General features: G+C 44.5%; 1 protein-coding gene across 1 annotated transcript in view; it reads left to right on the forward strand.

Moving 5' to 3' along the window:
• SIGLEC15 (sialic acid binding Ig like lectin 15) overlaps positions 1 to 14889 on the forward strand; it is a 41223-nt gene that overhangs the window by 20432 nt on the left and 5902 nt on the right. The window contains exons 2-3 of the mRNA XM_049781689.1: positions 8123 to 8271; positions 9975 to 10067. Of these exons, the coding sequence (XP_049637646.1) occupies positions 8123 to 8271; positions 9975 to 10067 (242 nt within the window). The remainder of the gene's footprint in view (positions 1 to 8122; positions 8272 to 9974; positions 10068 to 14889) is intronic.

The following is a 14889-nucleotide window of genomic DNA, read 5'->3' on the forward strand; positions in this document are numbered from 1 at the left end:
AAAAGGTAATATCTTGCATTTAATTTCAACTTAGATTAAATCGAAGGGTTTCATGTTAAACAAAATTAATCAGAAGGATAGAGACAATTATTGAATGATATCACTCATTTGTGGTATAAAGAGAAACAAAGGACAGTGTTGAGTGATTAAAAAGCCCTTGACCCTGGATTACAAAACAGATTACCAAGCAAGGAGGAGAGTGAATGAGCAGGAGTGAGAAGATGTACTGGAAATCATTTAGGCAATGATAGCGGGTTTTGAGTACTTTGGTGATGATGAAGTGGCAACTCTATATAATTGTAAACATGTAACCTAAACTATAATAATTCAAGTTTTCTTTTTGACTTTGAGTCATTTGGAGCTGTCCCCATGCCTCACTCCTGGCACTATGCTAATGGGTCACTCCTGGCAGGGCTCAGGAGACAATATTGCCCAGTTGGCCAAGGATGGATTGGAATTGACCCCCAATTTCCTAAGCACTACTTGAAAAACTGCCCATCAAATCCTCCCAAAATAAGCTTATTTTCTTTCTTTTCTTTGTTTTTTGTTTTGTTTTGTTTTGTTTTGGTTTTGGTTTTAGTTTTGGTTTTGGTTTTTGGGGCCACACCTGTTTGATGCTCAGGGGTTACTCCTGGCTAAGCACTCAGAAAGTGCCCCTGGCTTGGGGAGACCATATGGGACGCTGGGAGATGGAACCGTGGTCCTTCCTTGGCTAAGCTTATTTTCTTAAGACAAAAAAGTAGAAAAAGGAAAAATCAAGTAATAAGAGGGTATATATATATGTATATACATATGATAGCATTAAATGTTAATTGATGAAACTCCAGTAAAGAACAGAGGTTATGAGCTAGAGACATGGCTCCAATGGTAGAACACATGTCTCAATATGTATGAGGTCCCGAGTTTCAGCCCCACAACACAAAGCCCTTGAGTAATGCAGATAGGCTGCAGGTCCCTGAACTCTATTGGGTGTGGTCACTATTAAAAAAAGACAGAGTGTGATTGCCAAAACTGATTAAAACAAAAAAGGTTGCTCCTCATTATAATTGAGTCAACAGAGGATTAGGCTCCACCTTTTGGAAGAGGAGCAGATTTATGGACAAGATTAGAATCATCATAGTTCTCAGAATCAATCATTGTCATAGTTTCTTTTGAGTCTTTCCTGCAATTATCAAAGACACACACACACACACACACTAGCCCTTTTTCTTTTCACATAGGTGAGATCTATCTATCTACATACATACATACATACATACATACATACATACATACACTTACAGGTCTCAGCTACTCAGTTTAACAGACCCAAAGCACCCAATTTTACAAATGTCCCAAATATTTAAGCAGCCCGTTAGTGGCCCTAGAGGCTATTTATAACAAAGCAATGTTGCAAGGAAATTTCTAGTTTCATACTTTTGCCAACCTTAATAAAATATCTAGAGAAAAAATTCCTTGGAGTATAATTGCTGGGTGAGAACATATACACATTTGAGTTCTTGACTAGTTGGTACATCTCTCAACAAGGATTTAAACTACTTAAACCTGTTTGCTATTCAGGCCATGGTTGAAGCTCAATGCCAGACCATTAAACTTAACAGGCATAAAGCCCTGGATTTGACTTCTGAAACAACTCAAAAGTGTAGGAAAGGGTCCAGAGCTATAGAGCAATGGTAGGGCGTTTTTCTTGCACAGGCTGGCTGATCCAGGACAGACCTCAGTTTGATTCCTGGCGTCCCATATGGTCCCAGCCAGGAGTAACCCCTGAGCTTCACTGGGTGTGGCCCAAAAACCAAAAAAAAAAAAAAAAGAAGTGTAGGAAAAACAGTGTTTCTTTCTCTTTCTTTTCCTTCTTGGCTTTTAAGCCAAGCTTGGTTGGGCTCAGGGTCTTCTTCTGCCTCTGTCCTCAGAAGTGATCCTTGGCAGTATTCAGAGGACCATATGTAGTGCCGGGGATTCAATACAAAGTCCTTCACCACACACACAATAAAAGCTAACTGCGGCTGGTCCGAGTGCAGTGGTGTTTACAATTAATTGATCACAGCCAGTTACAGATTTCTTTGTTCCTTCTCCACTCCCACTGCTTCACTTGAGCAGCCTTAAAAAATAAAAATAGAGCTGGATTCCCTGCTTGGGACATCAGGCGGGGAAAAGACACGAATCTAAGCCTGCGCAGAGGGGCCCAACTGTGAGTGTGAACTGTAAATATCTGTCTACTGTCCTCTTGTGTGAAACTCTTGGGATTGGAGCAAAAGAGGCTCCATCAGAGCACGGCCGCTCCGCTTCGCTACGCGGCCGTGCGCTCCTTCTAAGAAAAGAACACCATTGCAACAATAAGAAAAAATCACAATAAGAACTGTGCTATATCAGAGAAGCAAGCATTTCTCTCTGGACTGTCTTCTCTGTTGCATGCTCGGGCCTAAGATTTGACCCAGTGTGAGGCTTCATCCACGGAGGACTCCCCTCCCTTAGAGGCAAGCCAGCCCATCCAGAAAGGGAGGAGCCAGAGGAGTGTGCTGCCTACATCATATAGACAATGAATACCACCACAACACGTAGAAAAACCCACAATACAAGTGTGACAATGGGGAAACAACGCAGGCCAGCATCAGACATAGAGAATGAAGATGACAAGTCTGAGGACCAGATAATGACTGAACAACTAATCAACCTCTCAGATAAGGACTTTAGACTAGCAATATGGAAGGTGCTCAACAGACTCCAAGAAACCATGGATCGAGTTGAACAGAACACTAATAAGAACCAAGAAAATATGAAGGCAGAAATGACAAAACTCCAAACTGAAATAACATGTCAACTAACAGGACTGAAAAAGTCAGTAAACAAAGTGAATGACAAAATGGATAAGCTCTGGGACAGGGTATCAGAAGCTGAGAATAGACTTGGTGCTGTGGAAGATGAGATACATAACAATTCCATACAGCAGGAGAGATTGGACAAAAAACTTAAAGCAAATGAGCAGACAACGGAAAAATTAGTCAAAGAATGGGAACAGATGAAAATAGAAGTCTATGATAAGATCAACAGAAACAACTTAAGAATCATTGGCGTCCCAGAGACCCAGGAAGAAAATTCCCAGGAAGAATCAATGGTCAAGAACATCATTAAAGAGAAACTTCCAGAGCTAAAGAATATAGGTGATCAAATCCTGCATGCTCGAAGAGTACCAACCAAAAGAGACCCCAGAAAAACCACCCCAAGACACATCCTAGTCACAATGACAAATCCCACAGATAGAGACAGAATTCTGAAAACAGCAAGATCAAAAGGGGAAATTACATTCAAGCAAGCATCCTTGAGATTTACAGCAGACCTGTCACCAGAAACACTCAATGCCAGAAAGCAGTGGTGGGATATTGTGACAAGACTGAATGAAATGAATGCTTCACCCAGAATACTATACCCAGCAAAACTCACTTTCCGGTTTGACGGAAGAATACATGGTTTCACTGACAAAAAGCAGCTCAGAAACTTTACAGACACAAAACCAGTCTTAAGAGAAAAACTGAAAGACCTAATTTAAGACAAGACTAACCAAAAGACACCAAATTTCGATATAAAGATGGCATTAAATCCCAGGACAATTCTTTCTCTCAACGTCAATGGTCTAAATGCACCAGTCAAGAGACACAGAGTGGCTAAATGGATCAAAAAACTCAATCCAACCTTCTGCTGCCTACAAGAAACACACCTGAATAGTCAGAACAAACATAGACTCAAAATAAAAGGCTGGAGAAAAATCATCCAAGCAAACAACACCCATAAAAAAGCTGGAGTGGCCATACTAATATCAGATAATGCAAACTTTATACTCAGGAAGGTTGTAAGGGACAAAGATGGACATTTTATATTAATCAAGGGGTATATAGAGCAGGAAGAATTCACTCTCCTAAACATATATGCACCAAATGAGGGGCCAGCAAAATATTTAATACAACTGTTGACAAATCTGAAAAATAATATCAATAACAACACAATAATTGTGGGGGACCTTAACACGGCTTTGTCAACACTGGATAGGTCAACCAGACTGAAACCTAACAAGAATATACTAGACCTGAGGAGAGAAATGGAAGAAAGAGGCCTAGAGGATATATATAGGACACTCCACCCCCAGAAACCTGGATACACATTCTTCTCCAATGTACATGGGACATTCTCCAGGATAGACTACATGCTGGCACATAAAACATATCTCCATAATATCAAGAGGATAGAAATTTTGCAGACTACCTTTGCTGACCACAAGGCTCTGAAATTATTTGTGAATTCCAAAGGGACTCAGAAGAAAAACATTAACACCTGGAAGTTAAACAGCCTCATACTCAATAACCAGTGGGTCCGAGATGAAATCAAGGAGGAAATCAAAAGGTTCCTGGAAACAAATGACAATAAAGACACAAACTATCAGAACTTATGGGACACAGCAAAAGCAGTACTGAGAGGAAAATTTATAGCTTTGCAAGCACACATCAGGAAGGAAGAAGGAGCTTACCTGAGTAGCTTAATGACACAGCTAATAGAACTAGAAAGTGCTCAACAAAAGGACCCAAAAATAGGAAGACAGAAGGAAATAACAAAGCTGAGAGCAGAAATCAATGAAGTGGAAACCCAAAAAACAATCCGAAAGATCAACGAAAGCAGAAGTTGGTTCTTTGAAAAAATAAACAAGATTGATAGACCACTGGCAAACCTAACAAAGAAAGAGAGAGAGAGAAACTTGATAACTCGTATTAGGAATGAAAAAGGAGAGATCACTACTGATATGACAGAGATTCAAAGGGTAATCAGAAACTACTTTGAGAAACTCTACGCCACTAAAAATGAGAACCTGGAAGAAATGGATAAATTCTTGGACTCTTATAATCTTCCACGGTTGAAGGAAGAGGATGTAGCATATCTAAACACCCCCATCACCATTGATGAAATCAAAACGGTAATCAAAGGTCTGCCGAAAAACAAAAGCCCAGGCCCAGATGGATTCACTAATGAATTCTTTCAAACTTTCCAAGAGGAACTACTACCAATCCTGGCAAGACTCTTTCATGAAATTGAACAAACGGAAACACTTCCAAATAGCTTTTATGAAGCCAACATCACCTTGATACCTAAACCAGACAGAGATGCTACAAAAAAAGAAAATTACAGACCAATATCGCTGATGAATGCCGATGCAAAGATCTTCAACAAAATCCTGGCAAATAGGATTCAATGCCTCATTAAGAAGATCATCCACTACGATCAAGTAGGTTTCATCCCAGGAATGCAAGGCTGGTTTAACATCCGTAAATCCATCAACATCATACACAACATCAATAACAAGAAAAATAAAAACCACATGATCATATCAATAGATGCAGAGAAAGCATTTGATAAGGTCCAACACCCATTCTTGATCAAAACTCTCAGCAAGATGGGAATGGAAGGAACCTTTCTCAATCTAGTTGAAGCCATCTACCACAAGCCAATGGCAAATATTATCCTCAACGGAGAAAAACTAAAAGCCTTCCCTCTAAATTCTGGTACAAGACAAGGCTGTCCTCTCTCACCACTCCTATTCAACATAGCACTGGAAGTACTTGCTATAGCGATTAGGCAAGAAAAAGATATCAAGGGAATTCAGATAGGAAAGGAAGAAGTCAAGCTCTCACTGTTTGCAGATGACATGATACTCTACTTAGAAAACCCTAAAGACTCCACCAAAAAGCTTCTAGAAACAATAGACTCATATAGCAAGGTGGCAGGCTACAAAATTAACACACAAAAATCAATGGCCTTTCTATACACCAATAGCAATAAGGAAGAAATGGACATTAAGAAAACAATCCCATTCACAATAGTGCCACACAAACTCAAATATCTTGGAATCAACTTGACTAAAAATGTGAAGGACCTATACAAAGAAAACTATAAAACTCTGCTCCAAGAAATAAGAGAGGACACGCGGAAATGGAAACGCATACCCTGCTCGTGGATTGGCAGGATTAACATCATCAAAATGGCAATACTCCCCAAGGCATTATACAGATTTAATGCTATCCCTCTAAAGATACCCATGACATTCTTCAAAGAAGTGGATCAGGCACTTTTGAAATTCATTTGGAACAATAAACACCCTCGAATAGCTAAAGCAATCATTGGGAAAAAGAATATGGGAGGAATTACTTTCCCCAACTTTAAACTGTACTACAAAGCAATAGTTATCAAAACAGCATGGTATTGGAATAAGGACAGGCCCTCAGACCAGTGGAATAGACTTGAATACTCAGAAAATGTTCCCCAGACATACAACCACCTAATTTTCGATAAAGGAGCAGGAAACCCTAAATGGAGCAGGGAAAGCCTCTTCAACAAGTGGTGTTGGCACAATTGGATAGCCGCTTGCAAAAAATTGAACGTAGACCCCCAACTATCATCATGCATGAAGGTAAAATCCAAATGGATTAAAGACCTCGATATCAGCCCCCAAACCATAAGATATATAGAACAGCACATAGGCAAGACACTCCAGGACATTACAGGCATCTTCAAGGAGGAAACTGCACTCTCCAAGCAAGTGAAAGCAGAGATTAACAGATGGGAATATATTAAGCTGAGAAGTTTCTGCACCTCAAAGGAAATAGTGCCCAGGATACAAGAGCCACCCACTGAGTGGGAGAAACTATTCACCCAATACCCATCAGATAAGGGGCTAATCTCCAAAATATACAAGGCACTGACAGAACTTTACAAGAAAAAAACATCTAACCCCATCAAAAAATGGGGAGAAGAAATGAACAGACACTTTGACAAAGAAGAAATACAAATGGCCAAGAGACACATGAAAAAATGCTCCACGTCACTAATCATCAGGGAGATGCAAATCAAAACAACGATGAGATACCACCTCACACCACAGAGAATGGCACACATCACAAAGAATGAGAACAAACAGTGTTCGCGGGGATGTGGAGAGAAAGGAACTCTTATCCACTGCTGGTGGGAATGCCGTCTAGTTCAACCTTTATGGAAAGCGATATGGAGATTCCTTCAAAAACTGGAAATCGAGCTCCCATATGATCCAGCTATACCACTCCTAGGAATATACCCTAGGAACACAAAAATACAGTACAAAAACCCCTTCCTTACACCTATATTCATTGCAGCACTATTTACCATAGCAAGACTCTGGAAACAACCAAGATGCCCTTCAACAGATGAATGGCTAAAGAAACTGTGGTACATATACACAATGGAATATTATGCAGCTGTCAGGAGAGATGAAGTCATGAAATTTTCCTATACATGGATGTATACGGAATCTATTATGCTGAGTGAAATAAGTCAGAGAGAGAGAGAAAAACGCAGAATGGTCTCACTCATCTATGGGTTTTAAGAGAAATGAAAGACATTCTTGCAATAATAATTTCCAGACACAAAAGTGAAAAGAGCTGGATGTTCCAGCTCACCATAGGAAGCTCACCACAAAGAGTGATGAGTTTAGTTAGAGAAATAACTACATTTTGAATTTTCCTTATAATGAGAATGTATGAGGGAAATGGAGAGCCTGTTTAGAGTACAGGCGGGGGTTGGGTGGGTAGGAGGGAGACTTGGACATTGGTGATGGGAATGTTGCACTGGTGATGGGTGGTGTTCTTTACATGACTGAAACCCAAAAACAATCATGTATGTAATCAAGGTGTTTAAATAAAAAAATAAAAATTAAAAAAAATAAAATAAAAATAAAAAGCTAACTGTGTTGCTTCCCTGTTTTATTCAGGAACATTTTCCCAGGTCCTTAGAGGACCTGCTTTAAGAAACAGGAACAGGAGCTGGAGTGATAGCACACTGCTAACAGAGACAGATCTGGGCTCAATCCCTGGCATGCCATATGACCCTCAATGACCCTCAATATGACTCCTCAATGCTGAGGAGTAATTTCTGAGCACAGAGCCAGGAGTAACCACTGAGCACCTCTGGGTGTGGCCCCAAAACAAAACAAACAAACAAAAAAGATACAGGAACAATTTAGTTAGCATCTCAAACTTCAAAAGGGCTCCAAAGCACAGGAGGTATTGGCCGTTATCCCTCACAGCGCTCACCCCACTGTTCATTCTTCCAGGCAGCCAGATGGCATGTGCCTATCATCTCAAAATGGCACAACTGTTCCCAAGAAGCACGGAGTCGAGGGGAAAGGAGAGACTGGCTTCATGCCTTCAAAGCAGGTTCAGTGCCCTGACCAAGAGAGCACCATCCCATGTGATATAGAAGGTAGGGGGGAAGTGACACAGAAAGCTGAAAATAACGGGGTTTCCCAGAGAAGAGGAAATGGAAAGAAGACGTGGAAAGGCGGGACCAGGCCGTCTTGTTTTGTTCAAACCCAGCCAGAGGACAGGGCCTCATTTCTCCTGACAGAGTGACTCAGCAATCCCAGAGCAGGCAGCCAATCAGCCGTGCCCAGGCCCCTTCCGCCAAGTGTCTGGAGGTCTCTGGACAGACCATTGGTTGGGTCTCCCTGGACCCTGCTCCCCACCCCAATGCCTCTAGCACTGGCTCTGCTGCTGGTTGACCCAATGGGACTGGACAGAAAGCCACAGGTTAGTAGGACAGGGAGTCCCTACCAGCCTGTTACCGTCCAACATCCTGTTCTGCAGGCTCTTTCCCTTTCTTCTTGCAGCTACTCTCCTACCCACAATGCCTCTGAGGTCTACACTTGGAATCTACAGACAAGGCCTCTATCACCAGATTAAACCTGGCAGAGTATCAAGCTGGCAGAGATGACCTTAGAGTTCTCCAGAAATAATCCTGTTGTCCTATCCCAAGTTTCTTCACCTTCTTTAGGGCATTCAAACAGGGTAGCCACTGCAGTTTTGCAAGTCATAGACCTTACCTCCCAACAAAAATTCAAGGGGCACCCATGCAGTGCTAAAACACGAAATCCCACAATAGGGGCCTTTTCCAATTGGCCTACTTTCCCCAAGTAAAGTGCATCTCACTCACCTATGCCATGTGTGGATCCAAGGGTGGGGCCTTATTACCACAGAGCAGGCCTCTATGTACATAGGCCTGTTATTTCTTTCATGGGGAAGCAGAGCTGTGGATCTGGTTCTGGGCAACAGAGACACAAATGCTATAAATGTCTCCCATGCAAATCCACATTATTTAACTTGGATAAGAAATTAGAAGCAGAATTGAATTTACATATAAGGATTGAGGGGTTGTCACACTAAAGGAAGTACAGAGGTCACACTGAGTTGTGCTCAGTGGACCAGAGAAATAGTACAGTGAGTAGGGCATTTGCCTTGCACAAAGCAGACCAGGATTTAATCCCTGTCATCATACACCAGGGGTATTTTCTGAGTGCAGACCCAGGAGTAATCCCTGAGCACCACAGGGTGTGGACTCAAATCCAAAACAAATAAACAAATATTTCTGCTCAGAGATTACTACTGACAGAGATTTTGAGTTGCCATCATGTCTTACAAAAGCCCAACCACAGACCAAAACAGAACGAAAAAAAGGAAGGAAGGAAGGAAGGGAGGGAGGGAGGGAGGGAGGGAGGGAGGGAGGGAGGGAGGGAGGGAGGGAGGGAGGAAGGAAGGAAGGAAGGAAGGAAGGAAGGAAGGAAGGAAGGAAGGAAGGAAGGAAGGAAGGAAGGAAGGAAGGAAGGAAGGAAGGAAGGAAGGAAGGAAGGAAGGAAGGAAGGAAGGAAGGAAGGAAGGAAGGAAGGAAGGAAGGGAGTCTTTCCAAAGACCCTAAGGGCCCTGTGGCTCCAAACTTCCCTCTTTGCTGTCCTGGAAAATCCTCCCAGCGCTTCCCCTTGATTTTGCACATGACTAAATCCCACGGGTCTCTTCTCATCAAACCAGAAAACCCAGCAGCCTCTCCCCAGTGCCTCCCGTCCCTGCAGAGGTGGGCAGGGGTGCTGACCTGGGCTCAACACCCTCTTTGCCCCCCACACCTCTGCCCTGGAGGATCCTCAGTGTGCCTGGGGTCTACAGCCATCCCCAGCATGAAGGAAAGCTGCATTTACCTGCTGGCCTGCCTGGTGTGCATTCTCCAAATGGGTGAGTCTCCCTGCTCTGATCCTTCCAGGGCCCTAGGCAGGAGAACTCTTCCCTCCTCTAAAAGGCCAGGCTGTGACTGGGAGACAGAGGACACCAGCAAGAAAAGTCTAAATCCTGGGGCTCCGGGCCTGGAGAGATAGCACAGCGGCGTTTGCCTTGCAAGCAGCCGATCTAGGACCTAAGGTGGTTGGTTCGAATCCCGGTGTCCCATATGGTCCCCCGTGCCTGCCAGGAGCTATTTCTGAGCAGACAGCCAGGAGTAACCCCTGAGCAATGCCGGGTGTGGCCCAAAAACCAAAAATAAATAAATAAATAAATAAATAAATAAATAAATAAATAAATAAATAAATCCTGGGGCTCCCAGCATCACAAGATTCCCTGAGCTTTCATGTCCCCACGTAGAAAGATTGCTTGCCCCCCAATTGCTTGGGAATCCTGGGGGTGAGGGTAGTGGGCTTGCTCTGAGGGTTCTGAACACACTGGAGGAGGAGAGTTGCTCTCCAAGTGCTTTGTGTTGAGGACAAGGGGACAGAGAATGGAGTTTGGGGAGTGGGGTGAGTTCATGTGTACAGCAGAGCATGAGAGAGGACATCCTGACTACTACAGTAGGCACCTTAAGGGCTGCACAGTATCTGAAGGTTCACTGCTGTCATAGTGCCTTCCTGCCAGGATACACTGCTCTCTCCTGCTGTGCACAGAATAAGGCCAAGGGAATCTGCAAACAACAGCTCCTATGAGTGGCCCAGAATACCAGTCACTTGGGCCTGGAATCTACATTTGCACCCCATTTCATGGGTGATTTTGGTTTGCCACATGCTTGAAGGCAGCCAGGAGGAATGACTTGTGAACCTTCCCATACTTCACCCCCACATCTGTACCCCCTAGCCCAAGACACAGCATCTGACACTCCAGGGCTCTAGCAAAGCCTTGGAGCTCTGAACTATCAATCTGCCTCATTGGGGGGGATCCATCATGGAGCCATAAAATCCCTGCATGGGGGGTGTCCATCACGGAGCATAAAATCTCTGCCTGAGATTCCCTCCCTCATATCTAAACGGGCAGAATTCCAGTTGGTGCCATTGGGGTAATAACACCAGGGCCTGGAGATCTTCCCAAGAGATCCTCCAAGGTACAGAGACCTATGAGATCGAAGCTACACAGTGGGGTTCTGGCAGAAACAAGACAACTTGACCTTGCCTGAGGCCCAGCCTCTGTTGTGTCACCCTGCTTCTGCTCTCAGCATCCAGCAGCCAAGACACCTTCTACGAGGGCCTCCTGCATTCCTGGGCTGGAAAGCTAATTGGACAAACAGGTTAGAGCTGTGCAGAAACAAAAACAGTGACTGAATAATAGCCTGACTGCAAGGACCATAAGGAACGTTACTCCCCCCTCAAAACTGCACCCCAGTCCCATAAAGCATGTGGTTTGAAGAGACTCTTAATAAGTCCCAAGTGAGAGAACTAGTCCATGGAAGAATCACCAGCTTCTGGGTGACTATGGGCACAGGGCTGGGCTGCATGTGTGGTCTAAGAGGCCAAATCAGGCTGCAAATGTTTGATTTGACACCAGAATGCTTCAGAGCCTCGTGGACCTCTGGTTAGCTCTCACAGCCACATCACACCTTTTACTGGGCTGGAGAAAGAAGGCAACTCCCTGGTGAGACACAAGGCTTCATTTGCTGGATGATCTACAACCATGACCGTCTTTTTTTGCACTCCAGCCCTATGAGTGCATCAGGGTCCCCATTTATCAGTCTAAGAGCTTGTAATCCCATTTGACAATGCAGGGAGGCATGGAATTATTTGCCTAAAGATCACCCAGGACCAAAATAAACTAAAACACCAAGAACAGAGCTGATGCCTGACCATAAATGGACTTCATAGAAGACACACACAATGTCCAGCACAGGCCTTGAGTGCATAAAAAAGGGTTCTGCTCCTTGACACCTCAAAAGAAAAAAGAAAGAAAACATGGCACCTAGTTGTTCTGCCTAGAAGCTGCTGAAGTGTTTATCCCCTCCTGGCCCACACAGCTGGTTTCAGATCCCTGTGGTTCCCTTCAAGTGCTAGGAGATGTGGCGGAGCTGCCTGAGGCCCTGATAAATGTCACTGGAAGTCAGAGAGCTTCCAGGGAGCCTGTACCTGCCAAAGCAAATACAGCTGCTCCCAAGGCAATTCCTGCTGGGTCCCCACCCTCATCTTAGGGCTCCCCCAAGGACTCATCCAAAGGTTTCTGTATAAAATGGAGCCAGGAGCCTGCCTTTGCAACATTGTTCAATAAGAAATACTCCTAGTGCTGTGGCTGTGATGTGTGGTTTCTGGGGCTCTGTGTGTCACCCTGATTTTTAGAGCAACACACACACACACACACACACACACACACAGTGGGCTGTCCTACCATTAGAAGCCTTCTTTTACTTCCCATTGACCAGATGACCTTATTAAGTCCCTTGGGTTCTCTAAAACCCTGTTTCTGCTCTCTTTTGGAAGAGCTGAAGCATGAAGTAAAATGAGACCATCTCTCAGGGAGCACCCCCAAAGCACTGAGTTCTATTCCCCCTTTAACCCACCATATCTGCCAACCACTAGGTGAATATCCCAGTGTGGTCTCCACTCTCCCAGTGCCTCTGGGTGCTCAGGCAAGACACAGTTAACAGACCATGACCACACAGAGGAAATGCCTCTGCCAGCCCTGGGGCACCACACCTGCCCATGGGGCTTAGGAAAGGGGTAGGACAGCAGAGACCTGGTGATATGTAGGAGGAAACTAGTGGGTACAACTGTGCCAGGAGCCACTTTCAGACAGAAGAGACATTGTTCATACCCTTTCCCAGAGCCCTTAGCAGCATGTAATTCCTGTGCATTTTTATAGATCAGTCTTGACTTTATGCCCTGGGCATAAAGGTGGCTAATAAATTACACTTTGGTCTCTGTCACCCACCCCAGCTCATATCCTGGTGCCTGGATTAGAGTGAGGACAGGTCCAACAAAAGTTTGGTCTTTGATGAGTGAGCGGTAGCAAACATTTCTCAGGAAATCCATGTTGGCACAATACAGCCTATGTAATACAGGATGAAGTCGAAGAAGGTGGGAAGTACAGGTAAACTGAGACAGTGACTGAGCATCAAAATTAAAAAGATGTTTTCTGCAACCAGAAGGATTGACCAAGCCTGCAATATCTTCAGGAAGTGTTTCTCCACTTTTGGAACTAGACCCTCTGAGTGTTAATCACTGAGCAAAAAGCTCTTACTGGGTTGAATTCTCCTAGCTCTTAGCTAATAATGAATGTTATTAGCTTGGTTCAAACGTGTTCCTTCTGAGCCCTGAGCAATTTCCCAGCAGTTAGGGTGCTTGTCTTGCATGCATCCTACCCAGATTCAATCCTCGGTATCCCACATGGGTGTGATTCCTGAGTGCAAAGCCAGAAGTAACTCCTGAGCATTTCCAGGTAGAACCCAAAAAGCAAAAACTAAACTAAAAGTGCCCATTCCAGGCCCGGAGAGATAGCACAGCGGATTTGCCTTGCAAGCAGCCGATCCAGAACCAAAGGTGGTTGGTTCGAATGAATCCCGGTGTCCCATATGGTCCCCTGAGCCTGCCAGGAGCTATTTCTGAGCAGACAGCCAGGAATAACCCCTGAGCACTGCCGGGTATGACCCAAAAACAAAAACAAAAATAAACAAACAAAAAAAAGTGCCCATTCCCTTATTCCAGATGAACAGACAGTTCTTCAGTCTTAAAAGTAGTTTGCAAGGGAGGAAAGGGAGCTTGTTATTTTACTAGATTTCTTTTTTAACTTACTTTCATAAATGACATTGCTTATACATCTGGTCTGTGTGTCCACACACCTGGAGCATATACCTGGCATACCCTTGGATGAAGCGATAGCACCGCTGTAGGGTGTTTGTCTTGCACTCTGCCTACCCAGGATGAGCCCAGGTTTGATCCTCAAAATCCCATATGACCTCTTGAGCCTGCCAGGAGTGATTTCTGAGCACAGAGCCAGGAGTAACCCATGAGTGCCACTGGGTGTGACCCAAAAACAAACACCTGGCATCCCCTGTCATGCGACTGGGGCTGGGAGGGGGGGAGATGGAGACTATTCTTGATGACCCCAATGGGATTCCAAAAGGACCCTCATGGGGCGGAGTTTCCAAGAGCAATGGTGGCCCTTGTGTTTGGTTTTGATGTTCTAGTGGTTCACGCAGGAGGAAAGTCTTGGCCTAGATTTCCCTAAATAGGAAAGACTCCCAAGAGGTCAGTACCCCAAAAGCAGAGGTTGTAGGAGTGAACTCCACTGGGTTTCTTCCCCTCCTGCCCTGTGGCATTGACGTCTTTTTCTCATCTGCAACAGACCTGTTACAGCTTTCTCCCTTTGGTTCATCTGCCTCCCACAGTCTGACAGCTGTGAAAGAACCGTGTCAGCTGCCAAGCCCTTTGGAAATACAAGAGCTGCTACATCATTAAAAGATTCCCTTCTGGGAACTCACAGAGGGACAGGCCTAGCACCTGTCCTGTGATGTGGGACACTAACCTGGCCTCCTCATCCAAGGACTAGGCCTAACATCCCTCCCCAAAGCAGCACATGTGCACGAACACACAGCAGGGCCACCCATATCCTGTGGCTGTAGGCAAAGCTCAGGGTCCAGGCCACTGCTCCATCACTTTCCCACGGTTCAAACTATGGAAGAGAAGCACCCAGAGGCACCTGTACAGAGCTGAGAGCAATTTAGCAGATGCCAGTCTTGGTGTTCAGCTCTGGGTGGGTTCTGACTTCTTGGACCCAGAGTCTAGGGTTAGGGTTAGAAAAACCTCAGCACCAA

This window comes from Suncus etruscus, chromosome 10 (genome assembly GCF_024139225.1).
Source record: "Suncus etruscus isolate mSunEtr1 chromosome 10, mSunEtr1.pri.cur, whole genome shotgun sequence".
In the NCBI taxonomy this organism is placed as follows: domain Eukaryota; kingdom Metazoa; phylum Chordata; class Mammalia; order Eulipotyphla; family Soricidae; genus Suncus; species Suncus etruscus.